The following is a 22,604-nucleotide window of genomic DNA, read 5'->3' as shown; positions in this document are numbered from 1 at the left end:
CATGATTTATACACACATAGTAATATAACACAGACTGCTGGGGAAATACATCTCAGACCTGGGGCAATTCTGCTGAAGCAGGGGGATGCAGATCAACATATACACAGATCCCATTAACCCCTCATACCCCGATCATGACATATGCCTAGTACAATTCTCTCCCTTTCACTGATATAACAATAGATTACATTTTCCTACCCATCTATAAGCAGAGTCGAGCTCGGCCCAACCAGTGGGTTTCATCTTTGTGATTGGATGGGTCTAGAGAGGAAATTAGAGAAAGGAAAGAACTTAGAAGAAGAGGGAAGGACATGACAAGGGGGAAGGCGGGGTGAGGGGGAGGACACGGTAAAAAGGGGGAGTGGGAAAGCAGGAGGAGGAGGGATGGGCAAAGTAGAGGAGGAGGGGGCGGTCCGCCGATCCACTGGCCCAACTCGTTCCTTACACATAGTCGGAGCATTGATATTTTTGGGTATTGAGGCGTCGGGTCCTTTATTTTGTCTCTAGAACTCTGCTACAGTGGGTCCTAGTTCCGGCCAGGTCTCTGAGCTACCCACGGTTCCCAAGTCCTGCAGAAGTCTTAAGCCGACTGTCTCAGGAAAGCCATCTTTTCCATTTCCATAACCTTGTTGATTCCCCCTATAACCGCTCTCCTAGAAGGGTGGGCTAATTTCTTCCATTAGGCCGCAATAGGACACCTTGCTGCCGTAAGAATAAATGAGATTAGCTTTTTCACCTGGCTCTTTTACAGGCTTTGCTAATAGGAAAACCAACGGGTCGATAGGAACAGAAAGGTCCGTAACTTCCCTAATAAGGGCTTGGATCATTTCCCAGTAATTTTGGATAACCGGGCATGACCACCAAATGTGGACCATGTCGCCCTTCTGTTCACATACTCCCCAACAGAGATCAGACACCAGAGGGTATATCCGCTTCAAGCGTGCTGGTGTGAGGTACCAATAATACATCATTTTATAGATATTTTCTTTAAGTATAGAGCACATGGATGTTTTAGAGGCAAATTCCCATATGTCCTCCCAATCGTCTCTTTCTATTTCAATATTAAGATCTGTGGCCCATCTTGTCATGTAGTCATGATCAGAGGTGTCCACAGCTGACTCCACTCCCGCATAGATCCTAGTGATCAGGCCCTTTTGATAGCAGCCTGACGACGAGAGAGAAAAAAAACCGCCGCCTGACGAGAAAAAAAAAACGCCGCCTGATGACAAGAGAAAAAAACCCACTGCCTGGCGACGAGAGAGAAAGAAAACGCCGCCTGACGAGGGGAGAGAAAGAAAACGCCGCCTGACGAGGGGAGAGAAAGAAAACGCCGCCTGACGAGGGGAGAGAAAGAAAACGCCGCCTGACGAGGGGAGAGAAAGAAAACGCCGCCTGACGAGGGGAGAGAAAGAAAACGCCACCTGACGACGGGAGAGAAAAAAACCGCCGCCTGACGGGAGAGAAAAAAAACGTCGCCTGACGACGAGAGAAAAAAAAACGCCGCCTAACGGCGAGAGAGAGAAAAAACCTGCCACCTGATGACATGCCCCTTTATAGAGCTCAATGCTCGACACGCTGGATTCAAAACCTGGTATGGCTATTAAGGGCAGGTACTAAAGATACCACTACGAATGTTTCAATGTTTTATCTAAATATGGCGCTTAAATATCACACAGTCCATGGGATGTAACGTCCATGTGACGGTTAATGTCCTTTATGGGACCCTCCCCTGAATGTCCAATTGATGGAGATGGAATTGCTGGCAACTCCTCCTAGAAGAAATGAAACAAGCACACCATTGCGCGGTATCTCAGAACTACGACACACTCAAGCAGGCAATGATAGTGCCTACTTACAATCCATCAAATAACCGTGCAGTGGAGACAATCTGTGCTTTAACCTCTTCTTATCTGTCAACACGAATCCCACGTGTTGGTCTCTCTGCTCCGAGTTACAATTGCTATCAGGTACTTCCCCCAATGGTTGCAGTTGGTCACATGGAGAGAGCAAGAAGCACAGAATAGTGTAGATGGCACAAACAATTTATTTTAAAACAGCTAACACAGCCAATAAAATACTCACATAACCAGTGAGTGCACGAACATCACTAAAATGCCGTCCGCATCATGCAAAGATTTCCCTCAGAGCCTTGGATTAAGAGTCAGCGCTCATATCACCTCTCCACGGAGTGCCCAAACTGCACAATGCTCCGTGGTGTGTTCCGGCGCTCGTCGTGGGACGTCACCGCTTTGCGCCACTCACTGCTCTGGAATATCTCCTACAGACGGCGTCACCAAGCTCCTCCTCTCCTAACTCGTTTCGTGACTGACAGTGACCACGAAGTAGAAACGGCTTTAAGATGAACAAGGCAACTGTTCTACGAAAAGGGTAACAAAGCCGATAAACTATTAGCAAAAAAATTAAAAGGACTAAAAGCAAAAACAGGGGTTTACGCAATAAGGACAAGGAAAGGTCACCCATGATCCAGAAGAAGACTAGACACAATTGGTGCACTGCTAGAGAGAGGGCAGGGCTCAAAGAGGAAGGGGATATGACTTTGTAAATGGTTGCTATAGAAACGAAAAATGCTTGTTACATTAGAATACATTAAAAACATAATTCAGAGCTGTATGAGAAAATACTTGTAGCATTTTTTTTAATAGTACAGAACCGCTTTATTTAAAAAAAAAAAATCACGTAGGATATTGCTTGTCTGCAGCTTTGAATGTAATATAGACCATCATTTAGTTATAGGGGTGCACCTCAATTTGAGGTATTATATGGATTCTCTTTAGTGTATATATTAGTAGCTTTTTATAAACTCAATCCTGAGTCTGCACTCCCCCCCCCTTCCCCTCCCCCCAGGAAGAAAATTAAATCTTGCGATAAAAAGTAAAATTAAGTGTCTTTACATTTTTTTAGTCTAAATCATATTATAATAAATGTCCCACTCGGCTCATCTACTATGCATATGCTATAGTATGTTATCACATTGTGGATATCGTAAGACAAAATAAAAAAAATAGTGATGCTGTAAATCAAGTGAATGTTCACACGATACCACTATATAATCCAATCAGTCACTCAAACCAGTAAGAGTCTATATTGGTATTATTGTAATGCACAAATCCTTGTTTCATCCAGGTAAAAACTATTCATGGATGAATCAACAGTCCAGGCATGGTATGCTGCTGGGTCTGGAGTGGGAGGAGATGTGAAGGGACAAAGGAGATGGTGTCTAGGGCTAGGGGTGATCAAGCTGGGGGAGGGGTCAGCCACCAAAAAAGCAGAGCATGTGGGTGTCTCCCCAGCCAGAGCAGCGCCAGCCCAGCAGGAGATATCCTGGCAGCCGGGGGAAGCCTTTGCCAAGTCCATCTTAGAGGGGCTGCTCCCATTGAGGTAGTATCGAAGTGGCGATGTAATAATAATATAACAATATAAGGAACATTCACCTAAGCTATTTATACTAATGAGTGAGTAGCCTATAAATACCCAGATAGAAATAAATGTATTGATTCCTGAAGATGTTAGTGAAACGCGTACAATCTGTCAAAACTGTGCAGAGAACGCGACAAGGAGTCGTGGCAACCGGTACCAGCGCGTCTGACCGCTTCTGCCCACAGTCAAGTCGGCACCGGAAGTGACGTAGGAACACGGAGGGGATACGTGCGCCGGGGATTGAGACGTCACGGATCAGCACTCGTTCCATGCCCTGTACTCATGTACAATGTGAGTGGATCTATACTTATACCTGCTGTTATTCACAATATATATTGAAACACACCACACTACAGTGTATGCGAGTTTCTTTCCTTGCTTTTGGAGTTATACAAGAGGATTGCAACCTAACCTAGGAGAGCCCAACATGGATGTCTCCTTCCACTACGGCTCCAGTTAGAGAGAGAATGAGTCTATGACATGCCTTTAACCTAGAGGATATTTGTGAGTGGAACCTCATTTCATCGCACTGGCCGCACTATTGTGTTTTCTATTATTCTTTCATATATTTGCTGTGAACACCCTGTGCTCCCCTCACCTGGAAGACAACAAGAATCGTAAAGACCAAGGAACCATCTACAGAGGATTTTTTTTTCTAGCGCTGCTTTTCATTTATTACCACACGAGATTTATTCACTATCGGTTGTGCTGATGATAAATTAGTTATTCTCTCAAATATGTGGTGTTATCACTTACATGTTGTAATATTTGTTGACTTTAACTTCATAATTTATGTGCACAAGTATTGTATTGCACTGTTCGGTGTGTTAAGTGTGTATTATACACATTAAACCCTACACCCTTCCAGTAATTAGGAGCGCCCGATTACATCTCTTTTTCTCTAGCTGCTCCCATTGCCCCGTTTAAACTTCCCTCCACGGACCCTGGGTAATTCAGGCGAGCCCTTGCCTCCTGATTAGTCAGTGAACAGCAGCCACGCTGTGATTGGTCACCAGCCCCTCTACCATGCTTTTCTATGGCAGCGGTGAAGCTAGATAAGGGAACCCGATCAGCGCTCCACGGCTCATTCGGATCCTAACGTGTAGGTAATTTAAGCGGTGAGATCCGAGGCTTTGTCATGGACACGGGAGCAAGACTTTTCAGCTGGACTTCTGAAAGCGCTCTGCCGCAAATTTTACCTGGTATGGACAGTCCCTACCCCCCATTGGAGAGTGGAAGCAAGCCCTGGATAACCGTTTGATGTGGCACTCAGCACTGTGTCAGAATTCACCCCTGTATGCCCTGTTTTTGTGAGTATCGCTCCGATTTGTGTTTTTGTGCTGGGCTTGCTGGCTTCGGCTGGAATAAAATGTTTTTATTGAACGGCTTTGTCCTGCCTTTTGCCTTAATCACCTCGGTTAAGTTCCTGTCTCCCGTCACAGTAAGCATTAAACAATAGATAAAACACAAATTAACAATTTCAGTCTAAAGGTTAAAGCAGCAACAGGTCTTGTTATTTTGTGTATAACCATACATCTCTAATAACTTACCTGCATACTCTAGCTTCAACACATTTCAATAAATAGAAGTCTATCAGTAATTGTACAGTTTTTTTGTATTTCAGAGCCCCAAATTATTTTGTATAATGTTCACAACGACTGGAATACATAACAGCTAGTCTAACATTATAATCCTTGTGTTAAGCTAGAGTGGTTTAAAGGTGCATTTCTGCATATACCCAAACTGGAACTAGCTAAAAACTAGCTGATCTCTACCCTATGCAAGCACTTATCACATATAATATATTAAAAGCACTTGCATTATATTAAGTGCATTTTAATAACAGCCGTATCGCTGATCTAATAAGCCACGACTCAGCTGCAAGAAAACACGGGTGTTTCAAGTGGGCTTACTATCTACAATTGTTTAACCCCCCCCCCCAGTATAAAATTAGCCCCTTAGCAAGATTGATATAAATCTAACTATATGTATCTGGCCCCTGGCACTGTACAGGTTGTATTTTTTGTTAACTTAATAGTGAATGGGCCTGGAGGGTGGGGAGGTGATTTACGAGAGGCAATGAGAGGGGCCTTTGGAAGGACGGCACAGCCAGAATAGGGTCCCAAAGGCCTGGGGATTGGCCTGCTAAAAGCTACAGTGGGCCGAAAAAAGGGGGACACAGACATGAGGGGTCAGTATAGGGGTGAAGCCTAGAGGCCCACCGATTGCTGTGAGACAGTTGGCGGCCAGCAAAGGGGCTTATAAGGAGTGCAGCCTCACGTTAGGGTCGCTGTTAGGGGGGAATTTGATTCGCCGGCCCGGGACAGTAGCCCCAGCTGTCCCCACATTGCCAGCCTCAGACACACATGTTATTGTGAGCAAAGTTACATTGTACCAGATGTGAGACACACAGAGCACTACACGCTCTTACTGAAGGAGAGAACCAGAGAAGCACAAATGCTGCATCTTTAAAATAAGTTTTTTGACAAAGAGTTTTATTTTTCCTGACATAGGACCCCATGTGACCTGTGATGATCTATGTAAGCAAGTAAACAAAAAGAAAAAAATAGTATGCAAAAAAAAAAAAGAAGTGCTAAGAGTATAATAGAAAGGACTTGACTGCAGACAGATTTAGGTCAGCTCTGCGAGGGGTGAGGAGCTTGGAAAACCAATGGCTTTTCTGAAGACAGACATTTCAAGGGTCGAATTTATCTCTGCTGTGATGGGGAGATAGAGACCGTTCTTCTCCATGTGGCCTATATTTAAATCTGAAACATCCGCGCCAGTTACACACATGAAAGAACAAACGAGAGGGAATGAAGAAATACATCAAGATGAAGAGGCAAAGGATTCCAGTGAGGGTCCAAAGACCAAGAATTTCATATGGTTCATACTGTATCTTCCAGTAGCCAGTTTAAGTCCAAATGCATTACGGTACCAAAACAAACAGCAGAAAATTAAGAATCATGTACACGGTCCAGCAGCGAGGCATTTCTGCTTCAGTTTATTTTAAGTCCAGCTCCATGTGCAGCGCACAATCGGTCACATTCTCAGGATGAAATAGTATGTCAGAAGATTTTAAAGTCACATAATGGAGTCTTATGATGCATCGCTGCAGTCTGAAAGTCTAACTTAACCTTTTTTGGGTCAATGAGACATACAAAATATGATAATAAAGGTTTCCAAGAGTTCTCTGTAGCTTTCTCCGTTTGTCTCCAAGCTGAGTTCCTCAGAAGGAAGGTGCTGCGAGCTTATGGCACTCTAACTAAGCAGCGTTCTGCTGCTCAATCTTCTGAGAAGCTGGAAATAAAAAAATACAACAACAGTGAGAGTCGTGGGACAGAATCCTATGTCTAGATTGTGCTCTTCAATGTCAATTTCTTCCACTACCAACTGGCACTTTCACATTAAATAAAAAAAACATTTTGTACCAGAACTTTTCTTTCTTCCTTCTGCATATTTACATGCTACACCCACCCCCACAAACACCTTTCCATTAACAGTGCAGTCTCCACTTTTCACCTTAATCAAAAGCGCTATAATAATGAGGCTGGGACAAGCTGGTCGGGTTTTTAGTGTCTAAACATTGATAGATTTACAACAGCATTGCGTTAACAACAGCACAATGAGACCAAAGTATTTCCTAAGCATCTCTTTGCAAGGGATGCGAGAGGTATAACGGTGGAAAGAACTAAACCGTGAATGATGGAACCTCCCATCCAAGTCAATAGTGTATAAACTCATTGAATTGTACTGTATGCTTCTGATCTACAGTACTTTTTAGGTATATGAAGCATCCCAACCTAAATGGTTAGGTGGTGGAGCGTGAAGATGAAGATGATGATATTGATATATATAATGGAAATATTACTGTATGCTCATTGCATGTCTTTGACAGGTCTGCAAACCCGCCTTTCACCATTATCACCCAGCACTTCCACTGCAGCAAGGGATTCTGGGAAATAACATGCAAATGAGCACACAGTGCCACCTTTTGCTTCAAAACCATCAACATGGTTCCCTATAGGCTTAAGCTTGCTGCATGGTCACAACTTTGAGCACAGCCAGGGTCAAGATGCAAAGCCAGTAAACCCACCCACAGAAAGCCGTTTCGACCTTATTGGGTCTCAGTGTGGGGTTGGTTATACTGGCTATGCAAAAATGAAGCAAGGATAGGTTTTACCATACTTGGTTATGGGCTATGATGCTGACATACAGATGGAGCAAGACTTTCCGTTTTCGGCACCAGGGCATGCTGTGAAAACGTGACTGCCGTGGTGCCGGAGAATTATCGCTCCAGGAGGGTCCGATTCGAAAGCATGGATCCCCCCTGCAGGATGGCATGGGCAGCACCATCACTGGAGCCGCGGCTTGAAGCTCTCTCAGGCCCTGGCTCCGGAGACAGCAAGTCTCAGTACATCTGTACAGCACACAGCACTAAAAACTCATGTAGACCGCAAGCTTTAGAAGAAAATGCATGGCTTTGATCAGATGGCACATATATTTGAGCCGTTACAGTTACAAAGACAGCAGGTGGGATGAAGTATCTGTATCTAGTATAAAAATGCCTACATTCATCTCAGACACAATGGCCTTGGCCGTCACTCACGTGCATTAAAACCGTCAGCATTATAGCTACATGCAAGTGATTTAGTACAGTATAATCAAGATTGTTTTTCAAATCTGGACCAGCGAGGTCAGCCCAGAGCTGAACAAGATTGTGTGCCCTGTCAGGTCGCACCACCCTGGTGCAATTCCAAAACACAAAACAGCATAACTGGTTGATGTAAGGCTGTCTTCAATTTAGTGTTACTCTATGTTACAGGAAGGGGCTAAGGTGGAGTGGCCAACTCCAGTCAAGGGCCACCAACAGGTTAGCTTTTTAATGGTATCTCTGCTTCAGCACAGGTGGCTCAATCTACAACTGTGTTGGCTATTCCTGTGAAAAAGTGTGTTCTGAGGAAAAACAAGCTCACGTCTAGAACAGCGGTTTGAAACTTGTTCACAAGGACCCCCAACAGACCAGGTTTTAAGGATATTCCTGCCCAAGTACAGGTAGTTCAGTCCAAATGATTGAGCCACCGGTGTTCATGTAAGGATAACAACTGCGGAGCCACTCAGACTTCCTGAACCAGCAGGTGAGCTACAGCACCGGGGACAATACCCATGTAGTGGCCAGATCTTCAGTGGCAGGGGAGGGGGAAACAGGTGCTACACCTGTTATGTGTATTTGTATCTCCATTTATGTAAAATTATGTTTTCAATAAAATTCAAGTTTAAAAAAAAAAAAGCTCCAATCCAGCTGCCATGTCCCACAAATGTACCTGGAGTTAGTTATCTTCTGTTGCAGTTTATTGTACTTGTCTGGGGTGCGGCAAGTCCTAATCAAACAACGGATGAAATGAAACAGAATAAGAACACTGGCATATACAGTAACATAATATGGATCAGTTAATTCAGCCCCCGCAACTTGCTGAACCTTCTACATTTAGCTGCTCGTGTGTATTTTTGTAGAGAGTGGGGTACGCTCCTCCTTTTATGGTTTTCTCTAAATGGATTATTATAACAGTTATCTGGTGCAGAGGAGATTTAGCGCTTCCCACACACACTACAAAAATACTGTTTCAGGATCTATCTTGGACAGTTTCTCTGAGTTTAAGCTGCTGAATACACAAAGTCCTAAATCTCATTAATGGTTTTACTGGTATATACACATTTTTGGATCATGATTGAATTTATTTACACGTAACCACATCAACTATATAATTTGTAGATATATTTGAACACAAATATTTCCCATTCATTTATCACAAGAAAATCACAAGTTATTTCACATAGGAAGCGCCTGTTTGAGGTGTCATACTGTATATGTATTTTGCCATTGTGGGAGTGACTGACGTGCATTAGAGAACCAAAAGCATGGTGGAGATGAGGAAAATCTGCCGGGATGAGGACATTTAAATACAGAACAGTATCCTGCGGCGCTCAAAAACTCAGTGACAAAAGTCAAATAGACATTTAAAGTCTTAGTGATGCAGACATAATGCACAAAGATTCGGGAAAAATCCCTTCTTTGGGTGCATAATCGTACAGCTCTGGAAGGGATTTCCCCCGAAACGTTGTGCATTATATCTGCATCATTAAGACTTTAAATGTCTATTTGACTTTTGTCACCGAGTTTTTGATCACTGCAGGATACTGTTCTGTATTTAAGTCTAGGGGGCGATATATGCTGGGATTCTCACTTTCCTGCTAGAGCCCCAACCCCCATCATCTTTGGCTCCTTTGAAGTGACTGACCTGCTGCATTCTTCCTTTGCTCGGCCATTGAGTAGATTTCATGCAGGTGTTTCTTCTGATCATTACTTAGCGGGGCTGTCAGCGAGTGATACCACGAGAGATCTTGGCCCTGCACTCCTAAACAAGACAGTCTCATCACATCCATGCGTATGTACAGCTTATAACAGTCTGGAAGATGCATGCCGTGGAATGTCCCTTTTACTAGGACATTGGCAGGCTGTATTTCACAGCTTCTCGTGAGGCCAATATCCCTGATGCCCATTACTAGGTGCTACTTTTGTTCGAAAAGCATCACCTGGGTGATTTAAATGTCACTGAGTATATTTCACAGTGAAATCAGGCAAAGACTCCTTCCTCTCTGGGGTTAACGCCTGGACCGTCCTGTCACAAGGCTGGATCGGGCGCTCACACTGCTGGGACTCACTACCTCCGTGAGTAGGCGGGGGCCGTGGATCACCTTGGTGTGCTGTCAGAAGGGACCGTCCTGGGCGTCTTCCAATGTTCTCCTTCGGTTCACCTCCAGAGTCGCCGTATTGCAGCTTGGAAGGGTAGCTGGGACGGTCTAGGCGTTATCCCCAGAGAGGAAGGAGCATGCAGGAGCTGACAGCCAGCAGCATTTAAGGCTACCACCTTTCTCACAGGCAACTCTGACCTTTACACACTTTTACCAGTTCAGCTATATGATATTTAGCAATATCACTTTTAACAATTGTTTATGTATTTAATGTATGTTTTTGCATTAGTAGTGCACCATATATGTATATTTTAATTACTATTGACCACTCACTTTGAAGGTGAATATAAAGTTGATTCCATTTTTCCATTGCACCTCCAATTAATTTCTTTTTCTAAACTGCCCTTAAAGCCCGACATGCCCTAAAATATTTCGCTGTGCCGCCTTCTCTAAATACCATGGGAGCGATGTATCAAAGCAATTTTGGAGCAAAATGTAAGCATGGTTTCCATCTTGCACCTGCATGCGTCAATGCATCAAGCACTTTGCTCTTCGTCTTGTTCCATGGGCTTGCTTGATACTTGGGAACTGACAGTATGAGATACATAACTCAGAATATAATGAGATGTGTCAAATTCTGCACCTCCATGTCTCACCTCTTCTCCCTTTAATCGGTGTAAAACGAAAAACAAAAATGTGATAGTGGTATAAGCTTGTGCCTTCTAATATTCTGCACCAGATGTAAGAGACGATTTCTTACATTTGTTTGATGCAGATACGCTCCAGCAAAATGGCACAATGTGTCAGAACTTCTTGCCAACAAAATTGCTTTTATACAGAGCTCCTCCGGTCTCTCTCCTCCAAGCCCTTTAATTAGAAGCATTTCCCCACTTAACCCCACTTTCATTTTTGTGCCGAACCACACTGAAAAGTAACGTACTGAGCAAAGCTTCTGTAAAGAACTGGTATTCATCAAGGGCATCTACTGAGTCCAAAGGAGTACTGAATCCCTCCAAGGCAGTCTCCTCCAGAACTTCATCGTCCCAGTCGTCCTCTTCCTCCTCCTCTTGCCCGAGGTTCTCCTGCATGGCCTGACCTAACCCGTTTCCTTCCTCCTCATCACTCGGAATTTCCTCTTGAAAAGCAGAGAGCATGTTCAGCATGTTTACAGCCCGTCACCAAGGGAGACTTTCAGCTCCTCCGTCACACACACACACACACACGACTTAATGCAACACAACATTATGCATACACATGAAGGCACATATATTGTGTTACACTAAACTCAGACCAATGTTTTGCACACACACACACACACGTAAGACTTCATGCAACACAACACTATGCATACACATATATTGTGTTAAACTCAACTCATACCAATGTTTTATACACACACACACACACACACACACACGAAATGCCATCTTTCACAATGGTTTCTTCGTGCAGTAACAGACACACATTTTGTATACACAAATCCAAAACTCCATCTCCTGGAAAGAATGGCACATACGTGTTACAAATATTGCTGCAGCTACACGAATGCAATCCCGATATATTTATTTTGCAGAATTTTTTTAAATGATATTTTATTCCCTGTGAATATTTTATGTGTTAAAATCGAGACATGGTCTTTTTGTGATGCTCACGTAACACTTGTTTTAAGATGGCCATGTATTCTATCTATGCGAGTGCTGTTGGGGTGTTAAACTATTTACATAAGCAACAGAAAAACACACTACCAATGTACTGTATATCCTTTGAACCCTTCTTTGTTTTCCCTGTAATGCTACATACAGTACAACCCTACAAATCGATCCCTAGCCATGTCTTATTAATATGCTTCTTTTAACATGCAGGATAAAGCCTGCAATTCTCTATTGTAATGCAACATTTAATATCTTTTTGTTCCAAATAGATTATTTTTGTTAGGAGTTACATACAGTGTTTAAAAATAAGATGTATGTTGACCAAGGCAAGTTAAAATCCTGAATCCCAATGTGAAGATTAGCTAGTCTTTCCCAGGCTACAAGCTTAATGCTGTATCGTTTTCTTCCCAATAATTGATGGCTTTATTATTAAAGTGTGCTTAGGACCGAGGACAGAGGATTCTGGGATGTCACGGCTGTGCTTTTTTCCTAATGTTGCAAATATATTACCATCTCGGAACATTCCTGGTATACCAGTCGGTCTCAGTACACCCAGAGCCTGTCTTCCTTCCTGAGAAAGGAGTGAGCCAGAGGTTCTTACCGCTTTCCTCAGTCTCACTCTTTGGGTCCTGCAAGGATGGCCGCTGGTCAGGCTGCTCACGGCTTGCACACACCTGTCTCAGCCCAAGGAAGAGAAGCAGAATCAAAGGTACAATGAGGGAAACAACAGCGTTGACTGATGGCGGTCGGTTTGGAAGCTCCATCAGAATGCTGAGTCCTATTATACACACTTTCCGGTCATGCAGCCTACAAGACAAGCAGCAGATCATAAGACAGACATGGTGCATAGAGCCTCACAAAAAATACTGCTAAGAAGCTTCTATCAAATTCCCCACATTATCATGAATTACGGCTCATTGGTACAAACCCCTGCACGAGTGGCGACTCATCACATACATCACAAATATCACCATTAGTGATGGCTCAACGCATACAATAGAAGCATTAATGCAGCATTCCCCCTATATTGAGAATCTTTTCTTTGTCCGAAATCTGAACCAACGTGCCCACTGGTGCGGATCCATACTGTTCTTAGCTCCTGGGACCACCTGGTACCCGTGATACTTACCTTTTTATGTGCCAGTAAAATTAAAGCTAACTGACTCATCCAATAGGACGCCGCTGTGTCCTGCCCTGATGACATTGAGGATTCCTATTTGGTCTGAAGGAGTGAGCCTTGGATGGCAGCCATGTGGATTACACAAAATGGTCCAAACATACAGGTACAAAAATGGGAAATATCTCAGGAACCCGGGGGTTAGGGTTCAGTTACAGCAGGGGTGTCCAACTCCAGTACTACAGGGCCACCAACAGGTTAGGTTTCCAAGATATCCCTGCTTCAGCACAGGTGGCTCAGTCATAATGACTAAGACACCTGTAAAGAGCAGGGATATCCTGAAAACCTAACCTGGTGGTGGCCCTTGAGCTTAGGAAAATGGATGCCTTGAGAAAGCTCTTTTTTTAGTGCGAAACGCGTTGGTGGGGCAACACCACTGTTCATTTCTGTCCCATGACCAATAAATAACTTTTTTAACGGAAAACACACTTTCCCTTTCATAATAGTTTTTTTTTCAATTTTGGATACATTCAGTAGTGCTCTGTTACTCCTTCCAAATAATCTTATCCCGGTGGCCCTTGAGGACAAGAGTTGCACACAACCTCCACCGTCCCCTACCCCCGAGCTACAGGGACCCTCCAGTTTCAGAGTTTGTTAAAAACAAATAAAAATAAAAAAACAGCAGAAAAACAAGGTTAAGTAGTGGGGATTGTTGCTTTAAGATGGGCGACAGGTCATAATTTGCAAGAGAATCTTCAGTACACATCACAGCGACACGATCAATGCACACATGTACCCTCCATATATGAAGTTCTGAAACGGTCAGCTTTACTTGCCCCAGGAAGCAGTCTGTATCATTCACCCACTGATTGACAAACTGTGCAGTGATGGGCTCGGAGCTGTGAGGGAAGCGAATTTGTTCCAAGGTGTTCAGGAGCAGAGCTGGGTTATAATACAGAGATGCAATGACCACCTGCAGGCTCATGGTCCGCAGCTGACTGGACTTAACGCCTCGTGTTAATCTCTCCAGCACGGCCTCCACGAAGAGTGGGATACACTAAAGAAAAAGACACGGCCACTCAGTAAATGCATTAAAGACTTCCAGGGTAGCAGCGGAACAGAGAGCCCGAAGAGCTATTCGAATGCAAAGATTAGGAATGTCTTCTGGTATATGTGACCCATCTATTATCATTATCACCGTATAAAGCGCCAACATATTCCACAGCGCGGTACAATGGGGGAACAGGATGACATCAATGACAAACAGAATAACAAACCAAATACGGACAAAAAAAAGCACGAAGAAATACAAAAAGGTGATGAGCGCCCTGTTCCTCAGAGCTTACAATCTAAATGTTGAAATCCAAATGTGGTAATAAATGAAATATTACCCAGCCATATAGAGAAGTCCTGCAGGAGGTAAGCGGAGCACAGCAGAGCAAATGCAGGGGCTATACACCAGATATGAATAAAAATCCTTTATTGCATGATCGACATCATGGTGATGGACAAGTAAAATCTCTTACGCGTTTCAGGCTCCTGCCCTTTATCAAAGAGAACTGTTTTACTCTCTGCAACCGCCCTGTTAATATAGGTTTCCCCCCGCTAACAGCTGATCTCAGTGAGATAATTTGCGCGCGAGTTCACCAAGCTACGATCTCATTGGTTGTCTGATATGGCCAATGGAATGAATGAAACCATTATACTGTGTTTGACAAGTGCGGGTAATGTCTCCGATCAACAGAGCGGCTGCAGTGTAAGTCAGTAGAAGGGAATAGTGTATGTAGCAACATTAAAACCTAGTCAAAACAATGTATCAATACGAGAAAATAAAGAAAAACAATCTACTCGGCTGAAATGATGGTAAGGAGGTAATAAAATAGAAGAAATGGTATGAGTCATATGACAAGGCTATTGATGTTATTGTGATGAAGTAGTATGGATTAGCTGGTAATATAGTAAAGCTTTAAGAGCCTAATAATAATGTAATTGCATGAATATTAGTAGTTATCTAATTATACTTATATATTCTTCTAAATATTGATTACATTGTTGGACTACTCATTATATCAGCCTTGTTTAGATAGAGGATGTTGGGAACTATCATAGTACATATTTCATCATAAGCATTTATATATGCAAAACAAATACCTCAGGAACAAATACATAAAGATACATACTTGATAGGAGTGGATAGTGTACCATCATAAAATTAGACATAAGATGAAAAATAAATAAATAATGAAATCAAACATAAGTATACATGTCAGTCCATTTTGGAGGAATTATATTACTTCCCAATATATCATTTTGATGTTCATATAGGATCTCTCAAGAGTCATCTATTTATTGACTGTCATGTGTATACATGTGTTATAATAGTTATCACTTGATTCATTTAATACACTTTATCATAACCTATCATGCAATGTTATTATATATAAACATAGCATATCTGTGTGTGTTTTTATTGTATTTTTGATATGTCAAGGCACACCATATTTATTACAAAAAGAGTGTGCTGTATAATTTGGGCATTGTATATCATGGGATAATTTGATGTTAGTTCAGTTTAGTTTAAAAAGTGTTTCAGTTCCCAATCAATGTTCATACCCTTGGGGGCCAATGTCCCAAGGGTATAAATCCAGTGCATTTCTCGGCGGTTAAGGAGTGTGTCTCTGTCTCCTCCTCTAGGATGAATAGGTATGTGTTCTAGGGCACTGAATGTTAAGTGATCTATGGATCCCTGTACACATTTGTTGAAGTGTCTGGCCACTGGGTAATTGTCATCCTTGTTTTTGATAGTTCTGATGTGTTCCCTGATCCTTATTTTTAATGGTCTTATTGTCCTACCAATATAACTAGAACCACATGCACATTTGAGAACATAAACTACATATTTAGAATTACAAGTTAGGAATGAATTAATCCTGTATTTCTGTCCCGTGAAAATATTCCTCATTGTTTTAATGGGGAGTGCATATTTACAAAAGTTGCATGTTCCACATCTGTAGAACCCCTTTGGAAGCTCTTTCTCTGGAACCATTCTGTCTCTGTACATACTGGGTGACAAGTGGTCTCCCAATGTTTTTGTTTTGCGATAGACTATTTTGGGTTTAGAGAGTGTAACTCTATCTAAGTCCCCATCTAATCTAATTACTTCCCAATGTTTGTTAAGGATTGATCTTATTGTGCCAGCTTGTCTTGAGTAGGTGGTAATGAATAAGGGTGTGTCACTCTCCTGAATGCTTTTTTTCTTTTTGATATTCTTTTGTCTACACAATATATCTGCTCTTTTAGATTGTGTTGCATTCTTTAATGCACTTTCAAGAGTGTAATCAGAATAACCACGAGCCTTGAATCTTGTCATGAGTTGTTCTGCTTGATCATTAAAGCATTCGTCTGTCGAGCATATCCTCCTGAGACGTAAAAACTGACTCCTAGGAATGCTATTCAAGAGTGGTCTGGGGTGTGCGCTATTCGCTCTGAGCAGAGAGTTGCGAGAATTTTCTTTTCTGTAGATGTTAGTTTGTATGGAAAGATCAGTATCCACATACAAGTGGAGGTCTAAATAATTAATATGATGATCATGAAACATATGTGTAAATCTAAGATTGCAGTCGTTGGATTCGAGATATGTGAAAAATAAAGAAAGTGTGTGTGCATCTCCAGACCAAATTAATAACAGGTCGTCAATATAGCGACGATAAAATTTAATGTGATGTCTATAAGGGTTGGTGTCACCGAAAATGTGTTCAGTTTCCCAGAGTCCCATAAATAAGTTGGCGTATGAAGGTGCAAATGAAGTCCCCATCGCCGTGCCCTGTGTTTGTAAGTAGAATTGATTGTTAAAAGTGAAATAATTGTGCTGTAATAAAAATAATACACTATCCAATAAAAAGGTGATTTGTGCCAAGTGAAGATTAGAATTGTTCAAAAAATAAGTGACTGCTTTAATACCTTTGGTGTGTTCTATGACTGTGTACAAGGACGTCACATCTAATGTGACCCAAGTGTATGTGTGACACCATGTGAAGTTTTTTAAGTCTAGGAGTAAATCAAAGGAGTCTTTCAAAAATGACGGTAATTGTTGAACCAACGGCTGCAAGAAAAAATCCACATACCTAGATAGACCATCTCCCAAAGATCCAATACTAGATATTATAGGTCTGCCTGGCGGACACACAAGCGACTTGTGGATCTTTGGGAGATGGTGAAAAATAGGTATGATGGGAGAAGGGTTAAATAAAAATTCTGATTCCTGTTTAGATAGAACATGCAACTCTCTGCCCAGATCTATAAGCTTCTCGATTTCTTTTAGATACATTTGTGTAGGGTCCTTAGTAAGTTTAGAATATGCATCAGTATCATTTAGTTGTCTCATTGCCTCAGAACAGTACATCTCAGAGCTCATTACCACTATGGCCCCACCTTTGTCTGCATTTTTTATCACTATGTCTTTTCTAGTTTTTAGAGCAGCCAGGGATTGGCCTTCTTCTTTGGATAAATTGTTGGGTATTGTGGTGGTGAAATTAAACCCCTTTGCTAGTAATTGCAGATCTTTTTCCACTAATTTTTCATATGTCTCTAGGTGTGGGCCTTTGGAAAACATAGGACAGAAAACGGATTTTTTCCTAAATGATGTATGTTTAGAAGTGGTCAAAAAGAGGAACTGTTCTGAGGCACTAACATTCTGAACATCTGACAAATTTTGTTCATCAAACAAGTCATTCATGTCTTGTATAGCTGTATACTCTTTGAAGGACAGCCTGTCGTCCGTGATCCCCCCCCCCCCACCAGAGGGCCCAGAATAGAGTCCTCTGGGCCATCTGGTGTAGAGACGCCACTGACAGCAGGCTGCCTAGAGTTGAAGAATTTTTTTAGAGACAATTTTCTAATGTATTTTTGCAAATCTATAACAGTATTAAACAGATCAAAATTGTCCTGAATTCCAAAGTTCAGTCCCTTGTTGAGAACCTTTATCTCTCCTTCTCTTAGATCTACCCCCGAAATGTTGACTACATTATTCTCTTGCATCAATGTTCCATTTTTCTTCTCTTTATTTGCCCTTCTTTTGGGCGAGCGCCGCGTCCTCTTTGGGAGTTTTTGACTCCCTTTGATTGCCCAGATCAAATGAGGTTGATGGATTCTCTTGGTGGCGTGATGGATTTTGATGGTATGATGTATCTTTTTTGTGACGCTCTTCAGGGTCTGTAAAATCAGTAAGGCGATCTGTGTCTTCATCTGTTGTAAATGATACCACTGAGGGTCGACTCTCTAGGTCTGAGGCATCTGATATACTTGATGCTCCTGATGTTCTCCTTTTTAAGATAGATTTATTTGGGGTAGATTTTCTTGGATATGGATTTTTCTTATAGGGGTCTCTTTTTTGTGCTTGCTCTTGTTGGTATGTAATCCTTGGGGGAGGTGGTTTTTGCCATGCATATATCTGGTTTTTTTGATAGTCAATTCTATCTCTATCAAATTTTGATTGTTTTTTAATCATAATTTTCTCTTCAATATTATTGATAGTTTTGGATAGATTTTTGTCCATATCATTAAAGTTCTCCATATTTTTGTATAACTTCAAATTTAATTGTAGCTCTTTTATTGTTTTTTTCACCTCATTTCGTTCTTTGATTTTGGTTTTTATAATCAATTCAATCAGCTTTTCTGAGCATTCATCTAGGATCTTTATCCATTCTGTCTCGAACTCTTTGTTAGGGAAGCCGAAAGAGGGGGTTTTTTTCATACGGAGCCCCCTAGGTATCCTTTTAACAACTAAATAATTGTCCAGTGTTGTTATATCCCACCATAGGCGGACGTTGGATGATAAGGCTTTTCCAGCCATATACACACCTGCTCTCGCCCACGCCTCTCTGCCACCTCTTCCCCTGCTAATTGTGTTAATACTGACTAACCTTTAAAACTCGCCTCACAAATCAAGCACCCCAAGAGCCTGCACTCATGGCTACTGTCCCACACCCACAGTCACTCCTACCAACCATTGAATCCAAGCACTGCCATCTACAGCACTTATTTCCTCATCTGCTATCTCTGCAAGTCTGCCAACATCGCATTTAGATTGTAAGCTCTTCAGGCAGGGATTTACTTTCCTATTGTCTGATTTTGCTGCACTTATTGTATTATTATAATTCCCTGTACTGTATTCTTTGTGCCGAGTACACTTGTAGCGCTATATAAACAAAGATATACATACAATTATATTACATATATCACAAAGGTTTGGTCCTGAAGAACTTTAAAGCGAACTAATGCCAGTGACATGTTCAATGGGTTACATCAAGATGATTGATGCTTTTTTACCCAAATATGACACCTTTAAGTATTTTTAAATACTGCTTCAGTTAGTGTGTAAACTTGGTGATCTGAGACCTGGGAAAGGTGTGATTTCCTTTGGCTGCCCCCTTTTTTCTCGTGGCCATGTGCAGCTAGGACAGCCAAAGCCCTCTTCTATCTCCCTAGCCTTATAACGTACGTATGCATGTCTTTATTTGTATAGCGCCCCCATGTACATACAGTAGCGCTTTACAGCACCAATACAAATAGCATAATTGGATACATAAGAATATAATATGACATTGGGAAAGGAGTCCCTGCTCCGAAGAGCTTACAATCTAACTGGCAAGTAGGAAGAACCTGCAGACACAGTAGGAGTGTGTTATGGTAAGTACAACTGCAAGGAGGGATTGTAAATGTATATGAGATGTATAGTACTAGCCAAGGGAGCTACCCAAATACTTCATTAAGGGGGCCTGTATGAAGATAGGCTTTAAAGGTGGAGAGAGCCAGAGAGAGACAGTGTGGTATTGAGGGGAAGGAAATTCCAGTACACACACACACACACACACACACACACACACACACACACACTAATGCGGTGGGTAAAACACAAAATAACAGGTGCATTACTCCACAACCCAGAATCCTTATTTATAAAGGACTAGGGGCCTCATGCAGTAAGCGCCGATAAGGCTTTTTTCGGCATTTTTCCCCTCCCGATTCATTAAGCGCCGATAAGTGGGAATTATCGGCAACTTTTCTTCCGGAAAAAAAATTATCGGCATCCGGCTGCCGATAAGCCACTTATCGGCACTTTTTGAATCCGGCTGAATTCAGGTAGCCCCGATCAGCTCTTCGGTGCTGATCGGCACTCCAGAATGGAGAGTTTTTCGGCAATTCAGCCCGCCAACTAAAGGCCACTTCATTACCTTAGCGGCTAACCGCTAAGGCAATGAAGGGGTTAACCCACCGTGCCAGCTTTATTGTGGGTAGCGGGGGTGGGTGAAGGGGGTATTTGGCCCTTGTTGTTTGTTTTGGGCTTGCGGGGGGGGTTGCGGGTGCACTTAACCCCTTCACGACCGTAGCAGTTAATACCGCTACGGTCATGAAGGGGTTAAGCCCTCCCGCTACCCACCCGCAAGCCCTAAACAACCACTGTTGGGGCTAATACCCCCTTCACCCACCCCCACTACCCACAATAAAAAATTATCACACACACCAGCCCCACACTAAATAAATAAATAAATCTAAATAAATAAATAAATATCTCTATATAAATAAATATATATATATATATATATATATATAACCCCAACAACCCCTATCATACACATATATGCACATCAATGATACTATAGGCCGGCGGGGGCCCTCGGGTGTTACCCGCAGGCCTGCAGTACCAATTATGTGCCTCCCCAAATTAATGTCAAAACACATACATACTTATAAAGAAATAACCCCCCCCCCTTAACACATACAGTATAGTAATGGCCACAATTACTATTATCCACAAAGGGATAATAGTGAATGTGCCCATTTTAAATACATAAACAGTAATAAATACATAAAATACATATAGCACTCACCCATGCCCGGCTGGCACGATGAAGGCCATCCTCCTCTTCATCCTGCCCATGCCCCCTCCGCTGCTGCAAAACAGACACAAAAATGAAAACATCCAATGTAATGTCCCCTAACCCCTTAATCACCATAGCGGTTATTAACTGCTACAGTCATTAAGGGGTTAACCCACCCTCACCCACCACTCGGGACGCCTACATAACCTCCCACACTAACCCCCCACCCCGTGAGGCCTAACCACCCACACCCACTACCCACAAGGGAGGCCTACCCACATACCGTTGGGGAACAAAATCCCAACTCTGATTGGCTCTAGTACCATGTGACAGGCTTTCAATGACGTCACATCCGTTCTCCCCCAAGCCTCTGTCACATGGTATACTAGAGCCAATCAGAGTTGGGATGGAGTTCCCACGCTCTGATTGGCTACCGTACCATGTGAGGCCGGTCATGTTTCTTTTCATGATGTTCTCTTAAAGGCAATTGAAGCAAAGCCATTCTGATTGGCTGTGCTTTCATTGCCTTTAAGTGACGTCATCATTTTTTTTTTCTAGGCCAAAACACATGGTTTTCACGGCCCAATCAGGGCCGTGGGAACCATGACGAAAATGTGACGTCATAGGCCTTTAAACGCCTATGTCATCTCATTTTGAAGGCAGACGCAGAGGAGGAAGGACCTCCTACAGAAGAAGAAGGCCAGGGCGTGGCTGAAGAAGACAAGAAGACCCCAGAAGAGAGCCGCAGATAGAAGAAAGAAGAATACAGATGAAGATGGATTACAAATAGAAGACCCGTGGATTGTTTTGGATTTTTATTTCAATGTTTATTATTTTATGGTTTTTTATTTTATGGGTTCCTGTGCGTGGTGGATTGGTTTGAGAGTAAGCTGTTCAACGGGAGTCGGTGAGTGGGTCAAGTAATGGTAAGGTAATGGTAAGTGAACTAAAGAAATGTATTTTATTTAACTTGTTTCATCAGGAGTGACATTCTATTGCTCAATGGTGATATATATACCCTAGATTGTGTTCTCATTGGCTGGTAATTCAAAGAAGAAAAAACAGCGCTAGAAGGATTAACAACAGATAAAACAATTGTGATTAAGCCAGCAGACAAGGGGGGGGGTTGTAATTATGGATCATGAATATTATATGCAAGAATCAAAGAAAATTTTGGGAGATAGAATAACCTATCAGAAATTGAAGTCTAACCCTACAACAGCGTATAAAAAGGAACTTCAAGCCCTACTGGAGGATGGTAGGAGACTGGGAATTTTGGAGGAACATGAATATCAGTTCCTATATGTGCAGGATCCAATATTCCCGGTCTTCTACTTCCTACCAAAAATCCATAAAAATATTACACACCCCCCAGGGAGACCAATAATATCTGGGATCGGATCATTAACGGCAAATCTGTCAGAATTTATTGACAGTTATTTACAGGATAGTGTGAAAAAACAAAAATCCTATCTAAAAGATACCAGTGATGCAATTAGGGCCCTCAGGAACATAGAGTGGCAGGAGAATTACATATTGGTGACCACTGACGTAACAGCCCTGTATACATCCATACAGCACGAGGATGGCTGCAGGGCGGTACAAATGTTCCTAGAGAAAGAGGGAAAACTCCCAGGGGTACAAATAGAATTCCTCATCAGATGTATTGAGTTTGTTTTAACAAAGAATTTCTTCTGGTTTGATGACGAGTTCTTTCTACAATTATGTGGAACCGCCATGGGGACCAAATTTGCACCCAGCTAT

The 22,604-nt window shown here is 42.3% G+C and overlaps 1 protein-coding gene across 1 annotated transcript; it reads right to left on the bottom strand.

Moving 5' to 3' along the window:
• Positions 1–6,409: 6,409 nt before the first annotated feature.
• On the bottom strand, positions 6,410–18,204 carry LOC142486557 (importin-8-like). The gene is made up of 7 exons (XM_075585134.1): positions 17,758–18,204; positions 13,797–14,017; positions 12,445–12,650; positions 11,132–11,326; positions 9,738–9,854; positions 8,763–8,819; positions 6,410–6,738 (listed from the first exon to the last, which is right to left on the bottom strand). The coding sequence occupies exons 1-6, from the start codon at positions 18,202–18,204 to the stop codon at positions 8,773–8,775; spliced, it is 1,233 nt and encodes a 410-aa protein (XP_075441249.1). The 3' UTR covers positions 6,410–6,738; positions 8,763–8,772.
• Between the last annotated feature and the right edge of the window lie 4,400 nt (positions 18,205–22,604).

This window comes from Ascaphus truei, unplaced genomic scaffold, assembly GCF_040206685.1.
Source record: "Ascaphus truei isolate aAscTru1 unplaced genomic scaffold, aAscTru1.hap1 HAP1_SCAFFOLD_947, whole genome shotgun sequence".
Taxonomy (NCBI): Eukaryota; Metazoa; Chordata; class Amphibia; order Anura; family Ascaphidae; genus Ascaphus; species Ascaphus truei.
This window is presented reverse-complemented; position numbering and strand designations above follow the sequence as displayed.